Genomic DNA, 14,623 nt, shown 5'->3' on the forward strand with positions numbered 1-14,623 from the left:
ATCCTGAAGAATGTGTGGATATTGGGTTGAATTCATGTGACCCTCGACCTAAACAAGGGCCCCAGTCCCTGAACTAGCCACACAGCCCCACAGCATAATGGAACCTCCACCAAATTTGACAGTAGGTAGCAGGTGTTTTTCTCAGATGTTCTTAGGAAATGAAAGACATACCACTGTTATCTTTATTGTTGAAAGTAGAGTCAATTATTATGCAGGCTGAGAGGGGTTCCCAAACTTTTTCATATGACTCTCTTTTTCCTTTAGCATATGATTATTCAAGCATGGTAACATTTCATTTATGAGTGTTAACACTAAATTGTAGTTATCTTCTTGCTTTTCAATTAGTTGAAATTGTTGACTCTGTGGAGTCTTATGCTAACATGCTGAGGAACATTTTTGACTTTGCTGCCCTGAAGGAGCTGCTTTCTGGCCAGAATCGTCTCAAGATTCGTATTGATGCCATGCATGGAGGTGAGTTTTCTAAAGATGTTATGGTGTCATTTTTCTATTTCCTTTTTTTAGTGTGTCTCATTTTTTAGTAAGGTTTAATGTGTCAGGGTTTTAGTGAAATACCTTTCAATACAGAATATCAGTTGTATTTTGAAGGCCATTTCTTCTGCTTGGTTTTGCATGTCTTTTATCTTCAAAATTCATTTTTTTGGAAATCATCATTGTCACAGTGGAATCCATAAAGTATTCAGACCCCTCAGCTTTCTGCAGCTTTCTTGTGTTGGTTTAATTTTAAATAGGTGAAAATATAAAATGATTCCATCAATCTACACTCATTATCCCATAATGACAAAAGTAAAAATGTGTTTCAGAATTGTTTGCAAATTTATTAAAAATCAAAAATTAAAATCTTACATTTGTGTAAGTGTTCAGACCATTAATTCAGTACTTTGTAGAAAGCCCCTTTTGTAAGCAATTATAGCTTTGAGTTTTCTTGGGTCTCTACAAGCTTTGCACACCTGGACTCTGGCAGTTTTTTCTTGATTCTTCCTGGCATGTTTCCACTTTGACATTATGGATTATTGAGTGTAGACTGATAGACAAACGTAATCATGAGAATTAAAAGCATATTTGTTTCTCTTTTCACTATTTTGAACTTGTATGCAGTCTGTATAAAGAAACTATGTGACAAATTAAAATATCAGTGCATGTCTTGACTATAGTTTGTGAGCTCTTTGTTTTCATTAGCTGGCTTGATCCCATCTATTGAACCCTCATTCCTTTATGATTTTCAAGATAATGTTGTACTGAATGTTTTTTTCTGTTTATAAAAACTATAGTCTAGCTCAGGGGTCCCCAACTCCAGTCCTGGAGAGCCCAAGCGGTTGCAGGTTTTCATTCTAACCCTTTTCTTAATTAGTGCATTGTTTTTGCTGCTAATTGACTTATGTTGGATTAATTTTAATTGACTTGTTTTTTAAGATTTGTTTCTCTCATCATCCCTCTGAATTGCTTCATTTCTTTCCTCAAATGGCACCCAAACAGAAATGAAATGTGAAGTGAGTGAGCCAACAGAAGACCAACTCAAACTCCAACCAATTTCATTCCAACCAGTTGATTCATTAGGCGTTGAGTCTTGTTGTTAATTAATCTCATTATTTAATTCCATGTTCCTGCTCTCATTGTGTAATAGCAGACATTTCCAAAATTGCTGATTTTCTCTTTTCGAAGAGCTCTGTTAAAATGTTTTGGGAACCTGAGCAGATCAGCCTTCCTGAGACCTCCATCTTTCTTTATTTTCAGATATTGTATAATGGACACAGTTTGCTGGTCCTGTTTTGGCTCATTTTGTATCTCATTATTGTTTTGGCTACTAAAAATGGATAAACAATTAAGAGAGTTTTTAAGAGCAAGTCAATTAAAATTAATTCAAAAGAAGTTTATTATGAGGAAAAACAGGTCACTAATTAAGAAAAGGGTTAGAATGAAAACCTGCAGCCAATGGGGCCCATCAGGACCAGAGTTGGGGACCCCTGTTCTAGCTGATATCATCTAGTCCTATAAAATGTTTTTAGTTGTAGGACATTATTCTTATTCTTATTTAAATTTTTATTCTACTGGCTAAAGAACATAATTTTATCAGAAATAAATCTTGAATCTATTAGAATGGTACTTTCATAATTGTTGAATCTACGTGTTTATTGTTATAGTGTTGCATCTTTGTTTTTTTTCCTATTTGTTAAATCAATTTTTTTAAACAGTTGTTGGCCCCTATGTGAAGAAAATTCTTTGTGAAGAGCTGGGGTCTCCAGCTAACTCTGCTGTCAACTGTGTTCCATTGGAGGACTTTGGTGGACATCACCCTGACCCAAATCTGACCTATGCAGCTGATCTAGTGGAGACCATGAAGGGTGGGGAATATGATTTTGGAGCTGCCTTTGATGGTGATGGAGTAAGTTGTAATAAAAATAATTCTTTACATTTATATAGCACTTTTGTCACTACTCAAAGCGCACTCCACACAGGGCGGACCCGGGACACGAACGCATGATCTCCTTGCTGCGTAGCAGCGGTGCTACCACTACGCCACTTGCATGGGTAGCTGAAAGTAGTGGCAGCATTGCCCAAAGGTTGATTATATTTAGTTTGACATCTTTTGACAATATGATGAATAGCTGAAAGAAAGGAACAAAAAAAAAGAATTAAACGGTAACTAGTAACCCTTTTTGTCAAAATTTAATGCTAGCAAATTGCAAAACATTTAGTAACGTTTAAAATATGTTTAGCCTACCTATGTGTGTAAATATGTTTTCAGTGGCTAACAAACTGTTAAATGTGAATCCGCTTCAGTAAAAATAATAGATTAATTTATTTGAGAAGTTGTATTTATTATAGGTTTGCAGTAAAGGATTGTTTTAGGCAATAATGGTGTACCTGACTTCAGATGGATCTGTAACATTTTGTGGTGTGGCACTCAGCAGTTCTTAATTAAGGAGATCTGTGACCTTGACTTTCATGGATCAATGCTCATGCAATCCTGGTTTATTTTTCAAAGAATGTAACTGACTGTTCAATTTCAGCAATGTAATTGTTATTCAGTCCCTTATATACCGGCTCTTTTAAGTTGTTTGGTTGACGCCATCTATAAGAAACACCAGATTGATTTCCTATAATAGTGGCCTGAGTGCAGTCTGGGTTGAATCACAAACAGAATCACTACAGTCAGCAAAATTTCACGAAGACCTTTAAGATAAATAAATAAGACTAGTAAGGTTAATACACCATAATGTTGTGATCCTCTGAGACTAGACTTCACCATTTTTAGTTTAAGAATATCAGAACACTATAAAAATTTGCTGTTCTCAGTAGCCCCAGCTTTAGATTTAGAAATTGTTTTCTTTTAATATTCAGGACCGTAACATGGTGCTCGGAAAGCACGGCTTTTTCGTGAACCCATCAGATTCTGTGGCTGTAATTGCTGCCAACATCTTCAGTATTCCTTACTTCCAGCAAACTGGGGTTCGAGGATTTGCACGAAGTATGCCAACCAGTGGAGCTCTGGATAAGTAAACATACTTTTTTTTTTTTTTTAAAGCAATATAAAATTAATAACATTTATTTTCAAAACATTCACCTTTTGAAATATGGAGAAGGAAAAAAAATAAAACTTCTAAGTCAAAATAATTGTTTTCCTTCCAATTCAGTTTACCATACCTTACAAGGAAGGTATGTTAGGTTGAAACTGTGTTCTGTCCTTTGGCCATCAGTAGGTATCTGTGGGCAGGTTGCACATACTGTAGGTCATTCTCCTGTTTCCAGTGACATATATTTCAAATATTGAAGATAATCAGATATTTAAAATGCTGTGTAAAGTGGCTAACATATTGAATTTCTTCTTTCCATTTATTAGGGGCTGGCAATTACAATCATAAAATGACTGTTAGAATAAGCAACTTTGAAATATATTAGGATGAATAAAAATTGCAAATTGTCTCTGTTTTTCCTTTTGTACAAATCATATGTTTATTCACACACTGCCTGAACAAACTGAGACTAAAATGTATTTCCTTAATTAAGTAACAATCTTCCTCTTCTTCTTTCGACTGCTCCTGTTAGGGGTTGCCACAGTGGATCATCTGTTTCCATATCGTCTTGTCCTCTCCATCTTGTTCTGTTACACCCATCACCTGCATGTCCTCTCTCACCACATCCCTAAACCTTCTCTTAGGCCTTCCTCTTTTCCTCTTCCCTGGGAGCTCTTTATTTAACATCCTTCTCCCAATATACCCAGCACCTTGCCTCTGCACATGTCCAAACCAACGCAAGACTGTCTCATGCAGACAACTCACGCCTCTGACTTTGTCTTTGTCAACTCTCCAACTTGAGCTGACCCTCTAATGTCCTCATTTCTAATCCTGTCCATTCTTTTTACCCTCAATGCAAATCTTAGCATCTTTAACTCTGCCACCTCCAGCTCTGTCTCCTGCTTTCTGGTCAGTGCCACTGTCTCCAACCCATATAACATAGCTGGTTTCACTACCGTCCTGTAGACCTTCCTTTTCACTCTTGCTGATATCCGTCTGTCACAAATCACTCCTGACACTCTTCTCCACCCATTCCACCCTGCCTGCACTCTCTTTTTCACCTCTCTTCCTCAGTCCCCATTACGCTGTACTGTTGATCTCAAGTATTTAAACTCATCCACCTTCGCCAACTCTACTCCCTGCATCCTCACCATTCCACTGACCTCCCTCTCATTCACACACATGTATTCTGTCTTGTTCCTACTGACCTTCATTCCTCTCCTATCTAGAGCATATCTCCACCTCTCCAGGGTCTCCTCAACCTGCTCCCTACTATCACTACAGATCACAATGTCATCATCAAACATCATAGTCCACAGGGATTCCTGTCTAATCTCGTCTGTCCACCTGTCCATCACCATTGCAAATAAGAAAGGGCTCCGAGCCAATCCCTGATGTAATCCCACCTCCGTCACTCCTACTGCAGACCTCATCACTGTCCCACTTCCCTCGTACATATCCTGTACAACTCTTATGTACTTCTCTGCCACTCCCGACTTCCTCATACAATACCACAGCTCCTCTCAGGCACCCGGTCATATGCTTTCTCCTGGTCCACTGCAACTCCTGGTCCAATGCAACTCCTTTTTTTGGACACAACTGGTCTAAAAAATACATTTATACACAAATTTAGAAGATTCAGCACATTATTGGAAACATGAATTAAGTTTCAGTAAGTTAGTAACTCAAATTAGATTATATGCAAAACCTAATGCATGAGACAGTCCACATGTACCAAATTAATTTTACATCTCCTTCCAGTGTGGCCAAAGCAACCAAAATTGCTCTTTATGAAACTCCAACTGGTTGGAAGTTTTTTGGAAATCTGATGGATGCAAATAAACTATCGCTTTGTGGAGAAGAAAGTTTTGGCACTGGTAAGAAAGACCCATTTTACAAAGGAGATAAAATAACTGTAAATACAATTGACAACTTGAGATTTTTGGGGATTAATTGCCTTGAACCATGTAGAGCACTAACAACCCTAATTCTGAGGCAGACCATTACATTACAGCATTTATTAACCCAATAATGTGTGTTTGGTTTTTTAAATCTTAGACTTCTAAAAAGCACAGAATGAATTTTGTAACTGGTACCTGCAAAAATATACTGCGTTCCATTTACCCTGGATGTTGGAGGGGAGAATAACATTTGAACCAGAGTTGATCGCATCCCAGTAAAACATTTGGAAAACCAATATGGACACGTCCAGGAAAGCCTTTGTTGTGATTGATTCATCCGGAATAAATAACAGTTGATAACATTGCATTGTGCATTATTTTGCGCAACCAAACACAAAAACATGTCCACAGATAGAAGTTGGACAGTACTGTGTGTACGACTGATTTAACAAGGCAGAAGTGCAAATAAACGGTATAACACTACAACTTTCGCTAAAATGTATAATAATAATAATCATTACATTTATATAGCGCTTTTCTCAGTACTCAAAGCGCTAGTATGTCATCATTTTGGATTGATGTCATAATCTAAAGTCAGACAATCTTGGACTTGACAGACCAGCCACCCAATATCAGTTGGAAAACTGATTTAAGGGGGCATTCCAGCTGGAAATTCTGACTTCCCACTTTAAACAGAATGCAGCAATAGTTCCCACATATTTTGTTTGGGCAGTTTTTAAAAAATGTTTCAAGGACATTTGCTAGTGTCACAACAGATAAAAATGCAAGTCTTTCCTTTAAAATAGTGGTCAAAATGGACCTACGCAAATCCTAAGAAGTTAATTCAAGGCATTTTTTTTTTATTTTCTAGGTAAAATCCGTCTGCAACTACAGATAGTCTAAAACTAATCTACATGAACTACTTTTTGTGACCAACAAGAATAATTAAAATCAGACTAAGATGCAACCCCATAAAGAAGGGGTGTCGAACTCCGGGCATGGAGGGCCACAGTGGCTGCAGGTTTTCATTCTAACCCTTTTCCTAATTAGTGACCTGTTTTCACTGCTAATTAACTTCTTTTACCTTCATTTTAATAGCCTTGTTTTTAAGGATTAAGTCCCCTAAATTTATTCCTTTCTTCATTAAATGGCAGCCAAACAGAAATGAGATGTGAAACAAGCCGACAGATGACCAGCTAAACTGGGAGTTCAAACTCCAGCCAATTTCACTCCATTCACTTTCTTAATGAGAAGCTGATACTTGCTGTCAATTAAACCTGTTATTTAATTCTATGACTTGTTGCTGCTCTCATTCTACCATAGCAGACATTTCCAAAACTGTTGATTTTCTGTTTTTTTCTAAGAACACCATCAAAATGCTTTGGTGACCTGAGAGATCACCCTTACCAAGACCATCACCTTTCTTTATTTTCAGATATTGTGTGATGGGCACAGGTGAGCTGGTCATGTGGCGGCTTGTTTTGTGTCTCATTATTGTTTGGCTGCTAATTAAGGAAGAAGAGACAGACAAGGGCCCTGAATCAAGCTAATTAAAACTAAGGCAAAAGAAGTTAATTAACAGCAAAAACTGGTCACTAATGAAGAAGATGGCTAAAATGAAAACCTGCAGGCACTGCGGCCCTCCAGGACTGGAGTTTGACACCCGTGCCATAAAGGATTAGTGCTTTAACATAAATTAGTAAAGATAAGAAGCGAGTGCTTGCGTTGTGTCTCATCAACTGACTCACATGGTGACTGCTGACTAAATCACCAGAACTCTACACGTGTGGATTCTTACTATGTGTTTTTTTTTTTGTTTTTTACTTGGTTGATTTAAACTTGTCTGTACTGCAGTGCCAACACAAATAACCTCTCATCTCATAAGCAGTTTTATTTATTTAATTAAAAATGGAATGTGTTTCATTTCAACTCGTTTTAATATCTGGCATGTAAAAGAGTTCGTACCAATTAATTGTCTTTTAGATTACTTGAAAATATTTTTCATTTTAAATAGATTTAGGTGCACTAGATTTCATTGAAGAAACTTTGGCCATCCATTTGCCTATCCCTGTTATTTTTTTATATAAATATTGTGGTGCTTTATCATTAATAAACAGTATAGAAACAACATCTCAGCTCAATGTCCTTTTGCCAAAATCAGTGTCTTCCTTGTAGTACTTGAGCATCACTCTCAGATCAATTATTAATTTCCCCAAATTCTGCATCACGTTAGTAGCAGTTAACTGATGCCATTCTCTGCACTCCCCAAACAGTGGAAGCATTCCAGTGATGTGGTGCGTGTGAGTATGTAATGATAGATTTTCTTAGTATACAACATTTTTTATTGATTTTAAATATTGTTGTGGTACCTGTAGGTGTAGGTGGGAGTACTATCGACTATCTTTATTATATTCAGTATAATAATAATATATTATTGTCTATTCAGTGTATTTTTCTAATCTTCTTATAGGTTCTGACCATATCCGGGAGAAAGATGGCCTTTGGGCAGTACTGGCCTGGCTATCTATTATTGCAACTCGTAAACAAAGCGTTGAAGACATCTTAAAAGACCACTGGCAGAAATATGGGCGAAACTATTTTACCAGGTAAGCAAGAAAAAAAAATAAAACAATGCTTGATACATAAATGAGCTAAAGTGGCCAGGGAAGGTTTGAGTTTACTCATCTATAATATGATTGGGAAATGTGTAAAAATTTTCCTTAACCATCACTGACTGATGATTCTCACATATGGGGGGGCGGTGGTTGGGGCAGTGTTGGGTTGGTCGGTGTGGGACCAACACCACTTTAACTGATTGAGCCAATATTGCTTTTCAACAATTCCTGTAATTTTCAGTTTGGCCACATGTTAACTTGAACAAATTCACTGGTCCTCATTATTAATAACCAGGCACTGTAATGACTTATTTAATATAGAAAAGCACAGATGGGTGAATGGACAGTTAAAAGAAATCATCCTTGCCAGTTTACTTTATTTTTATGACAAAAGAGCATGGTGAGCTAAACGATTTGACCAGTTATTTATTGACTAAGCAGGAATTTGGTTGATACCAAAGATGACAAACTGACATCGTCATTTGTGTTTTCACCATTCAGCAGAGAAGTTTACTCAGTGCTGCTAGCACACGTGTTAAAGGCTCATCTCACCAGCCATTAATTATTGGTGCTACTGAATTTAGAAAAAGTATAAAATATAAGAAGGGTAATGCAAGATGAACACAATGATACCGCATCCATTTCACATTATATAAAACTTAAGTGTTTTTCTTTCTAAGCGACATACATCAGCATTCAACTTATGTAAAATGACATTCCTCTATACAAAATAGTCACTTAAAGCCTAAAATTAAGTTGGTTTTAATAATTAATGCCAAATTCTTTTTCGGGCAGTGACTGACATATATGTCTCTTGCATAGCTGATCAGAGATCACAACACTCTTTTCAAACACAATGGCTCACTGTTGTTTTGGTTATTCCAAACAGACTGGATAAGGTGTTGCAGCCAACACCAGTGGCAAGATTCTATAATACCAGTTGTGACATGTTCTTTGATGAATATTTATTTTTTTACATCTTTTTGTCTTTTCTTCTCATCAGCCTGAGAGATGGCAGTCTTTTGCAAATGCAGAAAAATGTGAAGCACTGCATGCAGAGACTGGGCAGCAATAGAAATTATCAAAGAGTTCAACAGGACTTTATTTTGCTAGTCTTGATTCTTTTCATGCATCCAGTCTGAAAGCATCATACTTGTGGCTTTGGCTGTGATGACTGCAGCATTATATAACATACTTGGCCTGTATTATCTTCTCTTAATAATATGCCCCAAATGGCTTCTGCTGTGGGCTTTCATTATCGGTTAAAAAGCATGCACAGCAGTGCACCTACCACATTGAGCCCCATCTCCGAAGAGTTTTTCAAATTGTTAATTTGCATTTTACAAGGGAAAATGTAACGGGATATGTATTTTTGTACCAAAGAAACATTTACCATTTCAAGTGTAAATGTTATAAATACAATATGTTTACAGTCTATCCTTATCCAATCGGGATTCAAGTACCTAGTACTTGACAGGATATTTGTGAAATGTTTAGTCATGAGGATTATATTATACACAAAGAAACCTCCGTCAGCGTTGTAAGTAATCAATCCTCGATTACTGATGACCTTGCTTTTCTGCAAAATCACAATTTATAGTAGTGTATTAGGAAGATGACCAAATAAGAAGTTTGATTGCTAAGGAAAGTGCTGAAAAAATCCTAATCCAGGTTAATAGCTTGTCTCAGTACTACCAGAGGGCAAAGGTTATTTTTCTCCATTTACCCATTGCCTTTACTGTTCCAGATATGACTATGAAGAGGTGGACTCTGATGCTGCTAACAAGATGATGAAGGACCTTGAGGCTTTGGTACTGGACCGGGCTTTTATTGGGCAAAAATTTTCTGTGGGAGACAAGACCTACACTGTAGAAAAAGTAGATAACTTTGAATATAGTGACCCAGTAGATGGAAGTATTTCAAGAAACCAGGTAAGGGAGACGTACTTAGCTACACGTGTATTGGAAAGAAGTTAATGATGTAATAACGTGAACAGATTATTTACACCATTGTAAATACGTATGTGAATGGTTTGGTTAGATCATCATCACTATCACCTTGCTTTTCAATGGCCATACTCTGATCAGACGAGACCGGGCCATCCAATCCATAGCAATTTGCCCCCAGGTGCTCTTTTGAAATTGCAGATGTTCTCAGGCAAATCATGAAATAAAATCCCTCCAATGTGTTCTAAGTCTGGACATTTTTTCTCACAGTGCACGGTGTCTGGTACACCCATGGCGGTAGACAGAGAGAAATTGTATTAATCCAGCGCATATTGCAACAGGTTGCAACAGCAATTTTTCAACATAGAGCACGGCAAAGGAAAAAGGTACAGAAGGTCAATATAGCACTAATAAATGCAAGTAACAGCTCAGTACCCCTCAGAAAGTAAAAGATGGCACCATTTCAACAGTAAGAGGATTAATTATACAGAGTAATGGCACTTGGTAGGAATGACCTTTGTATAGTCCTTTCTGCTACAGCACTCGTAAGTAAGTCTCTTGTTGAAGGTGCTCCTCTGTTTAACCACAAAGCATTCTAACTGTATGCCTGACAAAGGTATTTAGCAGAGAGGGCCAGGTGGTTGGGTGACTCGCATAGCACAGAAGGGCTCAACTGTGGTGGTTTACCACCATCAAGATGAATAGCAAATGTTGGGTCCAATTCCAATTCAGTGACAGGCAACAGCAGGACAGATGCAGGCAATTAGACTTTGGTTTTGTATGGACTTTGAGTGAAATGCCTATTCCCAATATATAAACTTCTATTTCCGTTTCACTAACATTGTTGGTTACAATTCTTCCTTTTTTTAAAGCTGTGCAAGCTTGCATTTTTAGTGTTTGTTAAACTGTAAAACTGCTGAGCATACAACATGCTGTATTGTTTCATATTTCAATTACAACACAAACACTCTTTTGTCAGATAAGTGCTTTAATTGGTTTCAATTTTGCTTGCAAAAGAAACATTTTCAACTTACATTTACTTTTCTATGTTTGTGTTTATGAATGAAAAAAATGACTTCTTCAGATGTATTAATGTGTTAGCATTGTTAACCACCAATGTTCATTGACAGGGTCTGCGACTCATCTTCTCTGATGGATCTCGATTAATCTTCAGACTTAGTGGAACTGGCAGTGCTGGGGCAACCATTCGTCTGTATATTGACAGCTATGAGAAGGATCCTGAGAAGATTTATCAAGAACCACAGGTTAGTTGCATTGTTTTACAGTCTTGCTGAATAGACACAAAAGTAGAAGCACTTCTGCATACTTTAAATAAATACTAGGCAAGTACACCACTAATTGTATGCTCTCATGAATTTAAGGTAAGGGAGTTTTCAGATGCTTTAATTGAACCTAAGTCATTGCTTTACCTTCACACCAAAAAGCAATGAGTAAAATGGTTCAACTTAATAGTTTATGAAATATATAATTGAAATAGTTAAACAAGAGGATAAAATCTGCTTTGGCAGTTCTGACTGAATATGCAAGCTGAATGCATATGCTATCAAAATCAAAAATTACATCATGACTATTATGAAAATCATATCCATAATACTGATTTGTAGAAAATACTAAGAATTAAACTAGCACTCTTTTAAAAAAAAACATTTTTTTAACATAGACAGTTTTTAAATACGTTTTAAATGAAATTTTAAACTTTTCATATGTGGGTTTTAATGAGATGGCCCTGCAATTGACTGTGGATCTTTCTAAGACTGGCATCTTTATTGTACTTAATGCTGCCAATGAAGGGCCTGGCCCCTCTGCAACTGTTAAGTGGGTTAGGCAGATTTGAAGATGTTATTGTTGTTGCTTTTTTAAAAATATAATAGTAAAATAAAAATATATAAAAAAATAAAAATATAAAAGTCAACCATGCTTAGTAATGACTGACAAGAAAACCTATAATCTGTTTTTAATTAATTTTGAAATTAATAATAATGCAGTCTTTAAAGCATGTACTTGTTTGATGTGTTGACTACCATTATGTCTTGCTTCCATGCTATGCACAGTTGCACAGTTTAAAAGGCTATATAAAAAATAATTTCATATTTGTAGTCTAAAATTTCAACTTAACCATTCTCCTTTTAATTTCAATGAGTATAATAATGAAGGGGCAGATTTTGCCATCTAATTGTAATAAATGTATTGTATGCAGTATATGTGACCCTGTAGTTAGGATATAGAGGGTTGGATAATGGATGGATGTGTGCAGTATATGACCAACATTTATTTTATGTTGGTGATCCTCTTCTCAGTGATTAAAAAAGGGGAAAGATAATATTTGTTAAAACCTTAGCAATATATTGAACATAGTTATGATTTTAATCAAAAAGTTAAGTCAGAAGTATTGGAAACCAGCCATTCAGGTTTTTATAGCTGTGTCTGCATTCAGTGCCTCTGAGAATTATAATGATAGATGAGTCACGACGTTTGTACAAGTGTTTTTCTTTTATATATTTTATGCTGATGCCTTTTTCATTTGATCCACCATAAAAATAGGTCTGCTAACATCATTTTTTTTTATTAGGTTATGTTGGCCCCACTTGTTACAATCGCCTTGAAAGTATCTCAGATGCAGGAACGAACTGGGCGCTCCGGCCCCACCGTCATCACTTGAGCATTTCCTGTACACCATAACAAAGAGGCAACTTGGAGAATGTCCTGAAATTTAATGTGCAACTGTCTGTGCAATTGTCTAAATCTATGTGAAATGTCTATTGAATATATATGTTTAAAGAGACAAGATGATTAATCCTTAACATTAATAAAATTTAATTTTTGAATGAGTTTGTTTTTTTGTTTCAATTTTGCGTAGTTGTTGTTTTTACTGTATTTGATATAACATATCTCACTTTTCTTCATTCTGTACATATGAACTGTAAAAATCATTGTTGTTATGTAGTGACTTTTTAGGGCTCATAACCTAATAACCATTTGGCTTCCCAGTTACTTGCAGAAAAACCTGTATTTATTAAGGGACGGTCTGGACAAGGTTTTGAAAAGAACATCGTAGAGATGCCTTGATTGGCTTCAGCTTAACCTACAGTTGTTGGTAAGGAGCTGGTGGCAGTTGTCTCTGTTGTGCATCTGTCAAACTTGTTCTCATGGCAGTGTTTGTGGGGCCTCTGCATTTACCTCCCTTCACTGTCATGATCCTGGAACTTTCCAGAACATTTCTAGTCAAGTGGCATGGGGCACTATCCTGCTGAAAAGGCTCATTTGCAGGTAGGTGCGGTTCTTTAAGACAATAATGTACCCAAACTGGCAATAATGTTAAGGTATCCTTTGATTACTCTTATCAAATTTCTAAATTTATGTCATTAAAGGAATACTCCACCCAAAAATGACACTTTTTTTGTTACTTACTCCATGTGGTTTGTAGTGACCTGAGACTCCATTCACATTGGATCAAGTTTTTAAGTTGAAGACCCACTTTTCCCATTCATTAATTGGTTAATAGTCCTGTCTTCAGTTCAAAAGTATAAATCTATGTGAATACATTTTCTGTTTGTGGACTGTGGTATTTTCCAGAGGTATTTTATTTAATAACACTTTAACAAAACAATGAATGTATTTTGTGAGAGTACGGCTGGGATGTCTTCACATGTAAATTATATGACATGAGTAATGTGAGATTTTTTTTTTTCATGGATATTTCTGATTTTGTTTGCTGCATTGGTCACCATAGGTGCCCATTCTATCAGAACCCTTATCTCTGTTTTTCATTAACACATTAAACTGAAAATTGTCTCAGCCATTATTACAAAGTAAATGGGGTAAGTAACATATAAAAGAATATCCTTCTGTGTGGAGTATTCCTTTCAGAAATATACCCCAAACAATTACATAGCCACCAACAGTTTGCACATTTAAAAGCCATGGTGATGGCCCCTGTAATATCATGAAGTGTTTACTAAATCCAAGCTCATTTATCATTGTGAATCAATAAGAACTGTGATGCATCAGACTAGGTAATGCCACACCAGCACACATGTTCATTCTCTTCATTGTGCAGTAGATAGATAGATACTTTATTAATCCGCAAGGGGAAATTCACATACATGCACATACAGTATGTCTGCTTTCTGGTCCACTACAACCAAACCTTATTATTTGTTGGCTCCTCTACAGCCATACCTGGTGTGTGACAAGATATACAACAAGCTGTCTTTATTAACATGTACTTGTTGGTGTAACTGGTAGCTGTGGCTGTTAATTGACTGATTAATTAATGTCCTTGTGTACCTCTCATATCTGCCTCCTTTGGATCTTTTATCAAAGACTGTTTCAGACTGTAGGACTACAGCTCTCATACAGTGTGTTTGTATGTTTATATATTTATTTTTATTGAGTAGTTTGCTATTCTCAATGCACAGGCTAAACTTTCATATGCGAAAATGCCAGCAAGGTTGCCCTTTTCCATTATACACATGTCTTTATGTCTGTCTCATGCTACTTTGTACACTCTAAGACACTAACTATTCAGTCCTGCCAATTCTCCCACTGAATTGCATGTTTGTACCTGCCTTAAATCACTTTTCTCCACATATGATGCTGTCACTTAA

At 36.4% G+C, this 14,623-nt stretch overlaps 1 protein-coding gene across 2 annotated transcripts in view; it reads left to right on the plus strand.

Annotated features, from left to right (window-relative positions):
- The window catches only part of pgm1 (phosphoglucomutase 1), a 51,988-nt gene extending 39,144 nt beyond the window's left edge, over positions 1–12,844 (plus strand). For both annotated transcript variants that reach the window (XM_028810948.2, XM_051932720.1), the window contains exons 4-11: positions 346–471; positions 2,211–2,401; positions 3,361–3,515; positions 5,295–5,410; positions 7,905–8,040; positions 9,797–9,980; positions 11,126–11,260; positions 12,586–12,844. In XM_028810948.2, the coding sequence (XP_028666781.1) occupies positions 346–471; positions 2,211–2,401; positions 3,361–3,515; positions 5,295–5,410; positions 7,905–8,040; positions 9,797–9,980; positions 11,126–11,260; positions 12,586–12,675 (1,133 nt within the window). In that variant the 3' untranslated portion in view covers positions 12,676–12,844. The remainder of the gene's footprint in view (positions 1–345; positions 472–2,210; positions 2,402–3,360; positions 3,516–5,294; positions 5,411–7,904; positions 8,041–9,796; positions 9,981–11,125; positions 11,261–12,585) is intronic.
- The last annotated feature ends 1,779 nt before the right edge of the window (positions 12,845–14,623 follow it).

This window comes from Erpetoichthys calabaricus, chromosome 10 (assembly GCF_900747795.2).
Source record: "Erpetoichthys calabaricus chromosome 10, fErpCal1.3, whole genome shotgun sequence".
Classification (NCBI taxonomy): Eukaryota; Metazoa; Chordata; class Cladistia; order Polypteriformes; family Polypteridae; genus Erpetoichthys; species Erpetoichthys calabaricus.